This window comes from Acipenser ruthenus, chromosome 4 (assembly GCF_902713425.1).
Source record: "Acipenser ruthenus chromosome 4, fAciRut3.2 maternal haplotype, whole genome shotgun sequence".
Taxonomy (NCBI): Eukaryota; Metazoa; Chordata; class Actinopteri; order Acipenseriformes; family Acipenseridae; genus Acipenser; species Acipenser ruthenus.
The window spans coordinates 32,599,194-32,615,667 of NC_081192.1; the positions used below are offsets into that span (position 1 = coordinate 32,599,194).

General features: G+C 37.8%; 1 protein-coding gene across 5 annotated transcripts in view; it reads left to right on the forward strand.

Moving 5' to 3' along the window:
• Window positions 1-4,571: 4,571 nt before the first annotated feature.
• Window positions 4,572-16,474, forward strand: part of LOC117400173 (kinesin-like protein KIF13A) — a 122,134-nt gene continuing 110,231 nt past the window's right edge. For 3 of the 5 annotated variants that reach the window (XM_034920320.2, XM_034920339.2, XM_034920324.2), the window contains exons 1-2: window positions 4,580-5,079; window positions 5,345-5,435. In XM_034920320.2, coding sequence (XP_034776211.2) covers window positions 5,025-5,079; window positions 5,345-5,435 — 146 coding nt within the window. In that variant the 5' untranslated portion in view covers window positions 4,580-5,024. Of the gene's footprint in view, window positions 5,080-5,344; window positions 5,436-16,474 lie in introns of all 5 variants that reach the window. The other 2 variants (XM_033999649.3, XM_034920325.2) reach the window with 2 other exon arrangements.

The following is a 16,474-nucleotide window of genomic DNA, read 5'->3' on the forward strand; positions in this document are numbered from 1 at the left end:
GTCTTTTTTTTTTGTCCTTTTTCCCTCACCTAAGAATCATCTGTAGAGTACCTCTGGAATGCATGTCTTGAAAGGTACCATGTGGAGTTTTATTGGCTAGACTGACATATGTTTGAAATGTTGGCTGAGTTATGTTATAGCTAAAATATATGAATGATCCACCATGCTCCATACCTCTCTTTACCTGGCAATTAGCAACACAGTGTTCAGACTGGTTGCAGTCCTTCCCAAAAACGGTAAAGTGTTCATTTCAAGAGCACATATTACATAGAAATTACTAGGCAGTTATTTTGTAATTATTGCAATACATTGAGGATTGCCCAGAAACCTTACTCTATCTATATTACCAGAAATGACTAAGGACAATTGATTTGAAATAAATCCCCTGCAGACCAGCGAGAGATGGGATTTACAGCAGAATAATTAAAAGTACAGTAGACAACAATGACTGGACTTGAGAATTTTACAAGAAATTGATTTTTTTCTTAAAATCAGCTTAACCAGTTCAAAACTACTAAACTACCAATTAACCACAATAGACAAGTGCTGGTGATTGTTGAAATTGCCAACATGGTAATAGAGTTGCCAAGTGTACTCATATAGTGTCATGGTAATACTGGGGAAAATTACCATAATATTCTTTTTATCCACCACTGGGGATGCATATTGTGGAGTCACACACTTAAGTTTTACATATATCTAGAGAATCGCTTTTCCAATTGTCACGAAACTTGCTAATGCCCTTCTTGAGCAAGTTATGTAATGTATATTAATCTTGGGGTATGTGGAGGCAGTTTGTTTGTCCATTCAACTGTCTTTCTGTAGTGTAGGTAATTTTAGTTTTGAATATATCTAGGGAATCGCTGTATGTTAATCTGTCCAACAGCTTGTCTATATGTCATACTAACATGATTTAATTTATCCAAAATTCTGATAAAACTTGCTAAGAACATTCTGTTGAGAGTATAATAATCTGAGGGTGTATGAGATGGATAAATGCCAGGAAGACTTGTAGGTAATGGCAGTCAACTTTTTCACTTTGATGGCTCTTATTTTAAAGGTACAGCCGTGGTGGGGTATGAATGCCAGACATGCTTGTTTTTGTTTTAATTAACATTTGTAGTAGTAGTAGTTAACCAGTTACAAACTGCTGTAATAGAGCACATTGCATATAAATGCTGTTTACAGTTTGGTTTCTGCAAGGGGAAATGTAAATACACAAAAATAAATACACAATTCCCTATGTGCAGCACAGAAGGCGATTGTAAAGCTCAGGTTTTACTGGATCTGTAACCCATTGTGTAGCATTGGGGTCGCACAAAAACTGACATCACCTGATTCAAACTGAAAATAAATAGATCCACAGCAAAACAACAAGGGCTATCTGAGAATGTTGTTATGCAGTAATAATCGTACTAGGTACTGTAAGCCTTAGAATTACCTAAGATGAATACATTTAAAAAAAGGTTATGTTAGAATTATTTTCTAAAAATCCACTTTCCTATTAACCAAGTTGTTGCACCAACTGCACCTGCAGCAGTAACCAGGACTGGACTTGAACATGTCCTGTGTATAACCCCTGCTGCTATAAATAGTTGCAGGAACCTTCCCTATTTGACTTCTAATGTGGCAAACAGGTTTTAGGAGAGGAGGAAGCCTGTGTCCCATACTGCCTTTTGAGAATGTAAACAAACTGGTAAACTGTAGAAGAGTGTAGTAAAAATTAAGGAATTATATTTAAGTGTAAAATTGAACATGATTATGGGACTAACCTAACATTTCAACATAAGCTTGGTCTTTATATATTCAGAATACTGTGTATATATAAAATATTAACATATTGAATTACATACTGCTTTGTAATCCAGTAGACTTACTGTATATGTGCAACTATTTAGCAACAGTTATGGTAAGACAAAAAGATCTCGGTGACAAGGGGCATGATAGTGGGTTCCTATGCAACCTGCTTGTCCCTCAACGCAGTGCCTACATTGACCAATGTATCCATCAAGACAGTTTTCCAGGTGTTCCTGGAATGGCAAGGCGTAGAGAAAACCAACACTGGAAAGCAACAATTCAGAGCACACTGCCGTATTGTGACAATCAACAGGGGCTAAAGAGGCTCACATCACAGAAACCTTCAACACTGGATAAGACACGCCTGTTTCCAATCAAACAATCCACAGTGATTAACATGGTCCACCCCACTACCGAGGACACTTTTTGGCCAGTCAGATGAGCAAACAGATAACACTTATAAAGTGTACAATATAACATGATTGTGGCACATTTCACCTTTAAATAGCTGTCAAACTTTAAACTAATAAAAGCTATTCAGATAGGCTTGAAGATCTGCAGTGACTAAAAAAAAAAAAAGAATTAGAAAATCGTGTTTGTATTCCTGTTTGATTCCAGGTGTATTTGCTAACTTTACTAGCTGCAGTCCTAATAACTATTTAAGCACTGCTGGTGTAATGGTGACCATCACAAATTTGAAACACACACTTACTGTTTTTTTTATAGGATATAAAGCTGGTTCATAAAGACCCAGCACAGGTTTTTCAGCAATATATTCCTTTAAGGCTGTAGTCAACAATCAACTGACTAGAATGTTAATGTAAAAGGATGTTACATTTGGTCTCCTGGTGTTCATACCAGACTACTGTATGTCAGACATCATACAGAAAAGTGTTGTCTTAGTGTTGTCTTACATATGCAGTGGAAATCAATGCAGATTGAAACAGACCATTCGCTGTCAGGTTGGAATGAAAACCTGGACTGGACTCCACTACTGTGGTCTGATTTGTTAAGCCATACTCTCCATATCCCCATCAGGTTATACCCACTGCCGTTTTTTTTGTTATTTTTTTTATTTTTATTTAACACTCCTTAACATGAATTTGTGGTTTACTTATTGCCTTCCTGTTTTCCATCAATGGCTCGAGGATCTCATAAAAATGTAAATCCTGTTTCCCTGTGGAAGAGCCAGACCTATCATTTCCCAAATGGGGTTAAACATAAACTGTACTCATTCCTACATAATGGCTCTGTACTGCTCCTCAAATCTAGACCCACAACCTTGTATTTATTCACCCATGATGCCACTATCGCATATATTAAATTTGCTGGTAAACAATAGCGTGATATTTTAATTAAAAAAAAAAAAAGTTCAGTAGTCTCCGCGTATTATAGGAACACCGCCTAAGAAGAGAACACTTCGGAACATGGTAGGTGAAACGGATTATCCACATTATAAATGCTCTAGGTTGGAACTTCTCTTAAAAGAACACCTTCTTGGCACCGACAGCGATTCGTTGACAACGGATACTACAGAACTGTTTTATAACCTCATAACTCATCATCATCAGGTTTATGGTGCTCACGAACAATCTGACCAATTTAACCAACGATCTTCTAAGAATAATCTCCGTGACTTGTCATCGCGAGATTGTCTGGAGCACACTGATTGGTTTATTAAATCTTTCCAGAATCGCCGTCATATCATTGGGTGCGTTCACGGAGATCGTTCAGAATCTGACCAATTTAGCCAACCTATTGGTTAATAGGAAAGTGGATGTGCGTTCAGATTCTGCGCAGAATGATCTGCGTGAACGCACCTATTGACTCGTTTTGTTTTCTGATTTACACGCGTGTACCTGATGGATACAAAATGGCACGTAAACAAACGTCGGAATGCTCGCCGCCGCTGTTTATGTTGCTACAAACATTTTGATAGTGTTCGAGCTCTTGAAAAAAACCTGAAACAAACACAAGTCGCCGGGCAATTTGGTGTTTCCCGTTCTTTGTTGCTTCACCATTCTGTTAAATAATGTGCATGTCTTACATATATTGCTGCTGCATTTTTTTAACGTGTGTCGGGGTGCTGTGTTAATTTAGTTTGACAGTTTATTAATGTTAGTTTGTCTGTTACTTTATTATTATAGTTTATTAACATACACTCGCCTATTGCTTTTCTTTTAGTCAGTTCATTTCATATGTTGATGCACGTGCGTCATGGCAAGTAACATATTTATTCATTGATTCATAATGTGTCTGGTGGCTAACTCCATAGAGAACACACTAGCTTCCCAGTGTGTACTCTTAGCAGGAGACTACTGTCCAATTGTTGGTTGCAGTCAAAAACGCATTGAGAACATAATAATACATAGCATAGAATGTATTAATCAAATTATTTATTTAAACGTTACAAATTAAATAAAAAAAGGAATCTTTCTCTACAGCCTTAAGGATATTTCCATTTCTTCTACCCAACCCCAAAGTTTAAATGCGCATAACATAATATCAGATTATTTGCAATGTATTCTGCTGTTTAGTGTTTTGCTAGGCATATGGATCATTATCCAATTCATATCATAGTGTTTTTTTTGGTAGTTTCTGCTTTTAATTAGGTATTGCTGTATTATGTGCCATTGTATTACATGCCATAAATGACGACAGGTGCTGGAGGCAGGGGTTTGTTCCACTTCAGGGAAGTAATATATATTTTGTGTACAGTATGTTCATTTCGACGATTGACATTACATTTCTGCCATATATGTTTACTCTCTCAAATGCTGTATTTTGCCATTCTCTGTTGTTTAACGAAAGTGCATTTTCTACCATTTCCCTATACATAACCGAGTGTTATGGATTAACTCCACTTCAGTCGTAAATTTCCGGGTATTTACGATCACCAGATCTTTCCAAGTTCAGTTCGTATACTTCCAAGTCCGTCTTTTCTGTCTGCCTGAGTCTCTCAGTGCTGCGAACTGCCCTGAGTCTAAGTGGAAGATGGCGTTAGGAATGGAGACGCACAAGGGAGAAGAGCAGCGGCATATTTATCACGCATAAACTGAAAATATATCGTATTTTTACTTTATGCCGATCGTGATGGACGTGGAGATTGTATTTGTGAATTTGCATCTAATAGCTGAGCGGGAGCCTCATAACTTTGGGAATTTAAACATATTGTATTTTTTCTGAATCCAGTGGGAGAACCGTCCAGGAAAAAAAAGTGGATAACAATGTCGGATAGTAAGGTAAAAGTTGCAGTTAGGGTCCGGCCGATGAACCGGAGAGGTAAGTGTTTAACATATTTATTGGTATCACACAGACTTTTCAAACATGCATAACAATAACATAATATCAATAGCATCTTAGCTTCCTCCTTAACCGTGCTTGTACTTGCATCATTTTTTTGAGATTAGTGATTTACATAACAACAAAAAGGTAAAGTTCTTCCAGTAGGAAACACATGTTGATGTATAACGACGTGTCAGTGTTGTATTGTTTCTAATAGTTTATGGACTTTTTGTAAAATTGTCTCTATGAATTCTTGTTACAGAAATTGAACTGAATACAAAATGTGTTGTGGACATGGAGGAAAATCAAACTGTTCTGCGCCCCCCGCCTTCAAACTCAAAAGGGGAAAACAGGTAAGCTAAATATCTTTAAAATATAATATATATATATATATATATTTTTTTTTTTAAGTTTGTGTATATTCGGTGCACTTGTCTTGTGTTATTGGAAGCTGTCCTTACGACGTTGTTGATTCATTGGACAGACACTCGGGGTGTTCCAGTGGTATCTAGTCTCACAGTGCGGTTGTTTTTGGTGATTTATTTGACCCCTGCTGAGCGATGCTGATGCTTTTTCGGGACATTTATGTTATCAGCTGTGGCTGTTTGTGGCAAACTTGTGATTTAACAATTAAATATTAGGTTTCATAGTGCTAACGGGGGCATTTCTGTTGGATCCAAAACCTCTAGTCTGCATTTATTGTTATTATTGTTGTTATTGTTCTGATGCCTTCAGTCTATCGGACCACGTTTTTGGTTAACTGATGCCATTACAATATATGCAAGTTCTGTAGCAAAGTATTTGTTATTGTGTCAAACACTAAATACGTGAAACTTTTAAATAATTCATATTTTTAAAATAATAACCAAGTCTGGCATGTCTTTGGGAGACACTGTCTTTGCAACTCCCAAGGCAAACACGGTCAAATAAACCACAGTAAGTTAACACGCCTCGTTAACCCTGAGTGTATGCTGCTGACCAGTTCTCAGTATTGTGATGTGCTGTGTAAAATGAGCATTGTGTCTTGCCTATACGGGACTGTGGAAGGAAAGCGGCTGGCACGCATTCAAAATTCCGATGCAACAGACTGTAAAAATAGATAGGAACAGAGAATGAGAAGACGAGCGACTAGTAAGTGTTCATTCTCATCCGGAGCTCCAGGAGTGCTGTGTTTGAAAGCCTGGTCATTGATGCTGACTACTAAATAATTACAGGGTCATTCCACTCCAGCTCAACCAAAAAAGAGACATTTCGTTGCCCGTCTGTCACAGATTTTCCTACAAAAATTCACCTGGGGTTTTTCTGACATGCTGAGTTCAGAAATGAGAGCCATTATTTTGGAAAAGATTTCCCCTTCGACCTGTGACCTTGCAAAGGTCAACCTAAAGTGAGAAAGTGACCTTGACCAGAAAAATCACCCTGGATGCATGTGTAGCACCTCGTTCTACTAGTATTGAATAGGGCTTTTCAGAAGAAAAATACTAGGCGCACCATACTCACTTCTGACAAACTGCCAGACGAGGGCTAACTGAAGAGTTTTATTCGAACTACAGCCTAACCCTTTACCCTGTAGGGGATGTGGGTCCTAAAATGTAAGTATTGCTGTAAGACCCTTAGGTACCAACCAGTCTTCCAAATTCTGTGAAAAACATTTGGTTCAGGTCCCGCCACTGGTCTTTAAACCCCCTTGAAATTTGAATTTTTGCTATTAGTACCAAGTTTAGGCCGTAATAACTTAAGTGGGGGCACTCCAAAAAACCACCCAAAGATATGTTTGGATAAATGTTAATGAGCTCTACAAGCATCAAGCTAAATATTATGGTATTATTTACCACAGTAGTTATTTATTTTACGGAAGTATTATTTAAAAATATTGCAATAAAAAGTAAAGTGTTGACAGACATTTAAGAGAATGTGGCAGTCAGGCAAATCCAAAATGGATGAATGCAGGTTTGCAATGTAAACTTGGTCACTGGAGGTGTGCCTAAGCTAATGAGTTTATGAATTCTGCAGTTCGATGTTGTATGTGGTGTAGGCTTGTAACCTGCAAACGGTCTAAATGTTTATGGCAGTGTCATGTGTCTGTATTTATTTGTAGTTGTTCATTTAGTGCTAACAAAGGTTAATAATTAACTTAATTTTACAGCTGCAATTTTCTAATGGAAGATGCAGAAATTCCCGCCTTTTCATAACATTGGCATACAATTCCTGTGAATTATCTTTACAACAAAATTAAATAGTGAACTGAAACCGTTAACCATTAACTGAAATGAACATATTCATACTTTGTGCTGTTTTTATTTTTTTATTGTTTTAAATGATAGCACACCAATGCTTCCAGAGTACAGTGTGATTGCATCCGGTCTTTTTATTGAAAACCACTGACCTCTAACTCCACTGATATATGTGACCCAAAACCACAAGCCACCATTACAACAATCTACAGTGTACCTGAAGTGGCAGTCGTCAACCCAATAACCAAGCACAATAAAGGGTGATGTATATTCCACCACCATCCAGGCCTGGGAACCTGCTTTCCAGTTGTGAACTGGCTACAGCCAGGCTGCCAAGATTTACAGCTGACAGGCTATAATATTCATTGACCATTACTTAAACATGATCATAACTTCCAGGAAAAAAACTAGTGTACAGTAGACATTTTAGCAAATGCCTTAATTTGTATAATTACTTGAGTTCAGCTGTTCTGTGGTTGTGTTTTTTAATATTGGATAGGGTATTTGGCCCCTCCCTGTTGAAGTTTATACTGTATTTTTTTCCCCCTTCACTATTGAAAAGGCACTGTATTATTTAGGCCGGATGACACTAGACCCTGTTTTGAAGCAAATATTTTTTGAGAGGAATAAAACAATTCTAACTGTATAAAATTACTACTTGGCTAGAGTATGAACATTTATATAATAATATTTAAACAAGTTTGGAAAAAATATATAATTCAGCTAGAAAGCATGGTAAGTATTTCTAAGTCTAAATATTACAATTATGGAGAATCAGGACAGGAGGCTGTAAGAATCAAGAAAAATAAAAGCAGGCTTTGCTTTTGTTAGCTTTTTCAAAGTCTAAGAGAACTACTGCCAAGAAACAGTGCAGAAACCCCATGATGGATGCTAATGAGTTACTGTGCCCTTTTGTCATTGTCTGACAAGCAGGGAAACAGCCAGGCATGTGAAAGTGATGCATACTGCTAAAAACTGTTCCTAACGGTACCTTATTCATCATTATGATATCATTTTAGGGTGGGGTGGAGGAATGTCCCTTTTTATTTTAACACAATCTCTCTTCTTCGCAGCTAGATTTAAACCATCATCTCTCTCTCTCTCTCTCTCTCTCTCTCTCTATGGAATCAATCCTTTCCTCCATATTAAACATAATCCCTCCCTCACTCTCTGTTTCCCCTCTCTAATGTGACTTGTTCACTGCTTGTCCCTCAGGCTATGACAGGTTGCCGCTTACTGACCATCCAGTATGGCTGTGTGTTTGTCTTCCCCCAGCAGGATTGACAGCTTCTGGGTATCGTGCATCTTGGGGAATTCTGGGACTAAATCGCAGAATTTGGGGAAGAAAAAGTTACCAAACGAGCAAGATGGGCTGAATGGCCTCCTCTCGTTTGTAAACTTTATTATGTTCTTAAGTTCCTTATGTTTTTATATTTCTCACAGTGTGTTAGGAAGTGAATCTCTGTCTCGACCTCTCTTGTCTCACAGTGACCACAGAGCCTGTTTTCCCTGGTCAGGCAGGTTTGCCTGTGTCAGCCTTTTTTTCATTGGCCAGGTTGTGGTCACTAAGCCTGTACTTCGTCAGGATCTGCCTCTGCTTTTATATCTCACCCTGACCAGGTATTCTTTCTATTTAGGGTCCGATAGCACTTTAATTTGTTTTGTGTTTGTATCACAGTGGTCCAGATGTTAGTGTTTTACATTTGTTTTATAATTTGGTTTACATTAATCTCTCCCTCGCATGTCAATACTTCTGTTAGAAAATACACTAAAGCGACTCAAGTATTGTCTGAGATGTTGGTTTCCATTGTTTGACTATCTGCTTGGTTTTAAGGACCAATTTGTGGAAGTGTCCCTGTGATAAGGCTGGCTGAGTGATGACGTCAGACCCAGGAAAGGAAACACACACAGGACAGTGAAATGATGAAGGCGCTTACTTGCGCCGGTTTATTTCAAATACAAAGGTTGTACAAAACAGAAAACACAGACTGAACAAACAAAATGGTGCGTTAGCCAAAGTAAATAGACAGACAAACAAAGTGGACGAACAGACAAACAAGTACCGCGCAGGTGCTTCCAGCGCGCAATAGCAATTGTTATTTTTAGTTTCTTTTTAGTTTTTTACCTCCTCTCCACACCCTTTCTCCACTCACGAACACACAACCCAGAGCGAGTAAAACGTGCATCTATATATACTGTTGTGCCGGGATTCAATTACTAATTAATTATTCACTTGAATCCCAACACGTGAACTAATTATGTGCAACCCCGTGCTCACATATTAAATACTTTAAATGCACGTGAAGTGCAATCCCCGTGCCTAAATACAATTATACATTTTAAACACTCATGCGCATTACCCACATTATATCCTGTGTACCAACTACAATACACCAACATTTACACACTGCATGCACCATATAACACACACATACACACAGGGGTGGGGCACATTGCCACAGTCCCTCATAGGGCACCACCCACATTTGTTGTCATGGAGAATGACCCAGTTTGTTTGTTCCCCAAGAAAGCCAAACTCGTATGTTTACAAAAGGGGGGCTTTCTTATTCCTGTGGACACTGTCAAACAGTTTGTGTTTTGACAGTACAGTGTGTTTTGAGTTATGCATCAGAGGAAAAAAAATCTAGCTTGTACAGTTCTGTGCTTTGGTTCTATAGTACCTGAAGTGACCCGGTTAGCAACTCAACAGTAGCATGAAAGGAAGGAGATGTTCTCCCTATTTCTGCCCTATAAAGGGCCTCTCTTCTATTTCTCTCAGGTATGTTTTTCTTTTAAATCTAGCATTGGTTTCCAGGGTAAGACATGACAACATGACCTGTTTGGGCTGAGAATTGGAAGGCAGGTGGTCTTAGTTTCCTTGGTTACTTGGCAAATTTATGCCATTTAAAGAAAAAACAGTTGCATTCAGTAATAGGCATTGTATAAAGCATTTCTGAAGAAAATAAAGGCAGTTTTGTGAGGCCGGAGATACTCAAGCAATTTTGTCAATTTTAGCGACAATATAAAATTGATAACTGAATCACGATTGCTAAATGGTGGTTTCAGCAGTTGCTATAGTAATTGGAATAATTTTGAAAATATGTTGCCATAGAAAAACTCAAGTATGGACCAGCGGATGTAAAAGAAAACGGAATAACCTGCAAACTCATTATTTTGCCGGGAGAAGGAAAATACTTTCAGTTCCTTTTACCTCCTGTGGCAATGTCTCAAATATTTGGTAATTCCTTTTATTTTATTTTATTATTGCTGTCTTTATATTCCGCATGTCTAATATCCCATAAACCATTTTCTATCATGAAAATAATCAATTGCAAAGTTTCCTCATGCGTCCACTTGTCTGTGGCCATATTTCCTATTTAGCAAAATTGAGAGTGAAGTCAGGTGATTAGAAAATGCAATATCATTAGCTGAACAAAAAAACGTCAACTGAATTGCTGAAAATGGAGTAGTGGTCTATTCTAGTAACTCGATTGCCAATCGAAAATGTGTTGACAACTTGAGTTAAACACCATTTGTAAATTTGAGTTGCCAAGAACAAATTGCTTACTTTGCTTGTGTATCTCAGACCTAAAGATGGTCCTTGATAATCAATATTAGAATGGTGCTGAAAATCCAAGGAGCAGCTGAGTAATCATATGCAAACAAGGCCTGCCCACGTGCTTTGAACTTTGGTACCTGCTGTGTGAGGTCTTCTGTTTCTTTAACCCCTTGTTTCCTCAAAGATCAACTGTAACCTGATAGATCCCCCCTCCCTTTCCTCATGTAGAAACAGCAGCAGCTCTGTATAGTTACGTAACAACTTTCACTGGCAGCTTCATATAGTCGTCAGAAGTTTTAACGGGGATGTTTGGTACAGTATTTTCCAAAAAGGTTACAATGGGCCTAGTAAAGGACTAAATATTAAATTGCAGATAGATACAAAAATAAAAGTGAAGCCACAATGTGGTATAATTAAAATGGGCCCATATAGCCCAACAAATTACTTTTGTGTGCCACAAGTTTCCTGGAGTTCTTCTGAAGAGCAACTAGAGTAGACTTTTTAGACCAATGGTGTTTAACTTGCTGGCATGTGTAGCTCCTTTCAGTTTGTGCCCCTGTTTGATGCCTGTTTCAGTGAGTGGAGAGAAGTGACCTGGTTGGTTGGGGGAAGGGAAGGGGATAAGAGGGAAGTATGATGGTGGTGGTAGTTTGATCTCCTGGGAGTCTCTGTTTGTTTGGTGTACTCTAACCATGGCTGGAGGCAGAGTGCAAACTGAAATGATACAGCTGCTGATTCTCAGCCTACCGCATTACAAAGGCCTGGGTTCAGCTGTGAATGAATCTCACAACCACCTGAGCTGAACTGTTGGGAATCCCTTTTTGGTAGTTTTAAAGGGTCAAACCTAATACAGGAAATCTAGGTGGACTATGGATGGTTGTGGTCTGGTGTGGCAAGCTTACAGCTGCATTCTATGTTTCATTCCTATTCTACCATAACACTTCTCTTACAACATCTTCCACACCTAGGTATTCGGACCATGTTTTATTTAAGCAATACAGCCACAAAAAAAAAAAAAAACATAAAGAACAAACATCTGTATATAGCTCTGTCACAAGAAACAGTATTTATGATTGAAACCAACGATAAGGTATTTGTACATTTCTGAGTACTCCAGACGTTTGTTTGGTGAAATCATTCTTCTAGCTGGTAATAAACTAGTGCGCTCTGAAGAAATACTGTGTAAATGACACAAGCAAAACCATTGTGTAGTAGTTTAAAAGCTACTCTTCACTCTTGCCCATTAAACTTTGACTTCTAATGCTGCAACCAGACACACTTCATCAGAGGAGGAGGAGGAGGAGGAGGGGAGCATTGTTGCACATTTACTATTGGCTGGTTTCAGAGCAGTACAAAGAATTACATGGCAAGTGGCCAAAGAATAGTTTGCATATCCTTATGTCCTTTGAATACATTCGGATGCCTAGCCTGTGTTTCAATGTTTGCTCCAGGATACTGCAACCAGATGTTATTCTGCTTTACAGTACATTGAAAAGTACATTTACCAGTGGGGTTGCAACGATATCAAAATTACAGTTTGATTAATGAACCATTTTTATTCTACGATTATTGAAATTTCGATATCTACGATACGATATTTAATTATTTTACATTCTTTTTAGCATTACAAATGGCAGTATTTTTTTTTCTATTTGTGTAAGTGGTTTGAAATAATTTACTGTAAATTCAAGTTAACAGGTACAACTCACTTAGTTTTAAAGTGTTTTAAATTATTTAGATACTAACGTTCTGATGTGAATAACTGACAATCCTGATTGAAAAACATTTACCTTTATTGTACACTTAACTTGTAACAGTACCAATTGCATTTCTACAGCCAAGCTAACAATTTCCCATCCTATTAATTTTTTTTCACACATAATTGGATTATATACTGTAATACCAAACTAGTAAACAGTTAGTGATAGAGGCCTAAAGCAGGATTTTACAACCTTTTTTGACACTGTACCCCTTCTTTTGGGATGTTTCAGCTAAAGTACCCTTTACAGTTTTTGCTCACTGAATGGTACCACAGTCATAATAAAAGCTGTTTTAATATATCATTTTTTCACAGCTGGTTTAAGACAGAATACCAAACGTCTTTGGATGCACAGAATTAAAAGACAGTATTTAGAAGTCTCTTTGGAAACACTCGTATTCACTTTCTGTTTGGCAAAGTCATTATAAATAATACAAAATAGTCTACACTGTAAATGTTTGTTACGTTACCATTTACTTCTCACCTCAGTATAATTGTGTGTTATTTCAAATGTTTACAGTATCTAAAAGATTGACCTCAGAATTAAACTATAATTACAATGAAACTTTTTTTTTTTATTTAAGCCAGCATAAACATTATCCAAAGGGACTCTGTATTATTTTCTGTCACTTTGCACTTTCCGTAGACTCTTGTATTTTCTTCCTTTGTTTTTGTTTTGCAAGTAAGAAATGCATCCATTTCAAAAACCGAATACATATTCAACCAGCTGCTATTGCTGTTACTAAAATGCAGCCGCAGTAATAAATAAAACACAAAATGTCAAAAGTATGAGTATTGTGATTTTATTATTTATGCTTACCGGAGCATTTAGACTTCTAAAAGATGCACAAACATTGTGCTTCACTGATACAACAAGTTGAAAACAGCAAAGATCATGAGCAGCACAGAGCGCTCTCTTTAGGCACAATCGGTAGCTTTGCCTATCCGAGTGGAAATCCACGCAATCGAAATCGTGTATGTGTAGAGGTGGAAAATGTGGACGTGATAGATTCTGTGGGTTTTTTTTCCACCTGCGGTTCACTTTGCTATTGGCAATGTGACTAGCTAATTTCCCATTATCGCGATTATCAAATGGTTCGATTTTTATCGTATTCTGCGTTATTTTAAAAGCCATACGATTAGTAGTATTGTAGCAATACAATATCGAAACACCATAGTAAACGATAATTGCAGCAACCCTATTTACCACGACGAAACTGACATTTTGTAGTTACTTATTCAAGGTGCTCTGTCATTTACTTTCTCAGGTAGCTGCTTCAGTATTAAGACTCCTGACAAAGGGTTTTGTCAAAACTAATTAATCTTACAGCCATTTTCAGCTGTGTCTTTTACTTGAGCCTTTTGCGCAGTGATGTGAAAGTTCCATTAAGATAATATGGAGGATTTAGTTTCAATAGGCTGTTGTTGTCTGCATAATAAAACATACTGCAGTGACATTGATCGGCTCCTAAAGTTTCTTAACAGACTAATGACTTGTCTTTTGTACTGTAGCGCTATAATTATACATTTCTTTTTTTGCTGGAACTGTGATTGGCTAAAATACTGTTTTAGGTCAACTTTCGAGCTTTGTTTTAAAACAATTGCAAAGCTTACAATAAAACATTACACAATAGTCTTTAGAGAAAATGGGTCTTATTCTTGCTTGGACTATTTAAACTTATGTAAAAGGTAGAAACTTTTGCTGTTTCTTACTACACCCACCCCTCGTTATATCGCCCCTCGCAATACTGCGGGTTCGGATATATCGCAGTCCTGGAGTTGGCTCCCTATTTTTACAGTCTACCTGTGTGTGCCTCTCAATATTATTCACTGCAATAGATCATTGATCATTTGGTAGTTGAATTTTCTGTAGGAGCTCCACATGAACAAAAAAAACAAGCAGAAAAAAAGTAACCGATTTACTTTCCTCTGTTGCACTGACTGACTATACTGTAACAAAAGTAAGTCGCTGATTTAAAAATAAATAAATATTGTTTAGTAATGCTGGTGCTGTATGTAATGTACTGTACGTATTACTTTTACCGTTTGCCATGTACAGCATACAGTGATTCCCCGTTTTCTCTATCTGTGCATTTAAATGCTTATTACAGTTACGCTATGTTTTTTTTTGTTTTTTTTTTCACAATGTATCGCTGCCCTCGTTATAACATAGATGATTTATATTGGACCCTGACACCCGCGATATATCGAGTGGGTGGTGTATTTCTAAAATGGGTTTCATGGTTTGCAGGGGGCAAACTTTGCCCTTGCTTCAGCCATTGTGCTGCCTAACTGATTTCAAGCACTTGTCAAATCTCTTTAGAATGTAGCATACTACTGATTTTGCCCCATCTCTCTTGCTGTGCAATGGAAATTCCACTAAGCTTTTAGACTGACGCCACTGCACTCACCAGGGCTCTTCATTTGAATTATTTAGACTTTTCAGTTTGTTTGTTAGTCCTGCTATTGATATATTAGTATGTGGTATATCAGGATGTCAGATGGGGATTCCGGTAATTCTGAGAGGTTCCAACAGTTTGCATAGCATGCACCAGAGTAAACCGATGTATTGACACAAATGTCAATGCTAGATAGACAGACTCCAATGATTTTGGATCATATCAGGACAGAAACATACCAGTCCTGAGCTGTAAACTGGATTTGTTTCATTGGAAACCAGAGGACGCATAGCAGGGCAAAATTTCACCTATTTCTGACTGTTTTATGGTTTAGCCATCTCTCTAAAATTGTCCCAGAGAAAGTAGATTGAGGATTGCATGCCATTTAAATAAACACAAAAGAGGAGGCCTTGGAACAGATGGGCTTATTTACATGGTCTAAAAAAATAGGTCAGATGTTTTCAAGTGGTTTGCACTTTGCAACAAGTACTGTATGTATAATCTAAAAGTAGATTACACATACCAGGGCTACTAGGATTAGTTTTAATTGATTAATTTATTCGTACCTGAACGGGATTATACTTGTGAATACTTGGCAAAGAAAATCTAGCCTGTAACTAGAAGCTTAGGAAACTGATACCTTTTGGTAAAGAGTATAAAGAGTACATTATTTGATAGAGGCGCTGAGTGATGGGGCTCCTTTTATATTTGATTCACTTGGCATTATAAATTGCTTCAGGGGCTCTCCCGCCACTGAGTGGTGTTCTTGCAGCCTGGTGGGATTTTCTTTTTGTCTCTTGCTTTTGAAGACAGTTCTATGCATTGATTGGGGGGGGGGGTAGAGGTAGAGGTGTAACTGCATTCATTCCTCTGAGTTGGAGGAGCCAACAATATGTGAGGTTCTATGTCAGGATATGCTTATTTTGTAATCACATTTGTTCAGCCTAATCATCCTGAATTGTATTCCGTAAATAGATCAGCCTTCTCTTCCCCCCCCCCCCCATACAGTATAAATATCAAAGTTCCATATAAAACATCATTAACTGCATTCTCGCACAGGGGATCTTGGCAGTTGAACTTGCAAACTTTATGTCTTCAAAGCTAGCAGCTGAGCAATTCAGTTCCCACATCCAAACTGTTAGTAAGGCTAATGTTTTTGCTAATTGTAGACACTCTGGCAAAGTAGTGTGTGGTCAAGGCTGGTCAGCGGCAGGACTTGCAGACTCGGAGGCAGTAACTGCAGTTCAATATGTTCACATACTTTTTATTAATTACAAAACACTGGAGCAAAACAAAACAGCACCCAAGCACAGCTATCACTGTGTACTCTTTCTTTCTCTTATACTGTTCAGACTTGGCAGCGCCTTCACTGAACTCTCCACACACCTACACACACTCTCCCAACAAACATTCCTTTATCTCTATTTATAGGGTGTGGCCA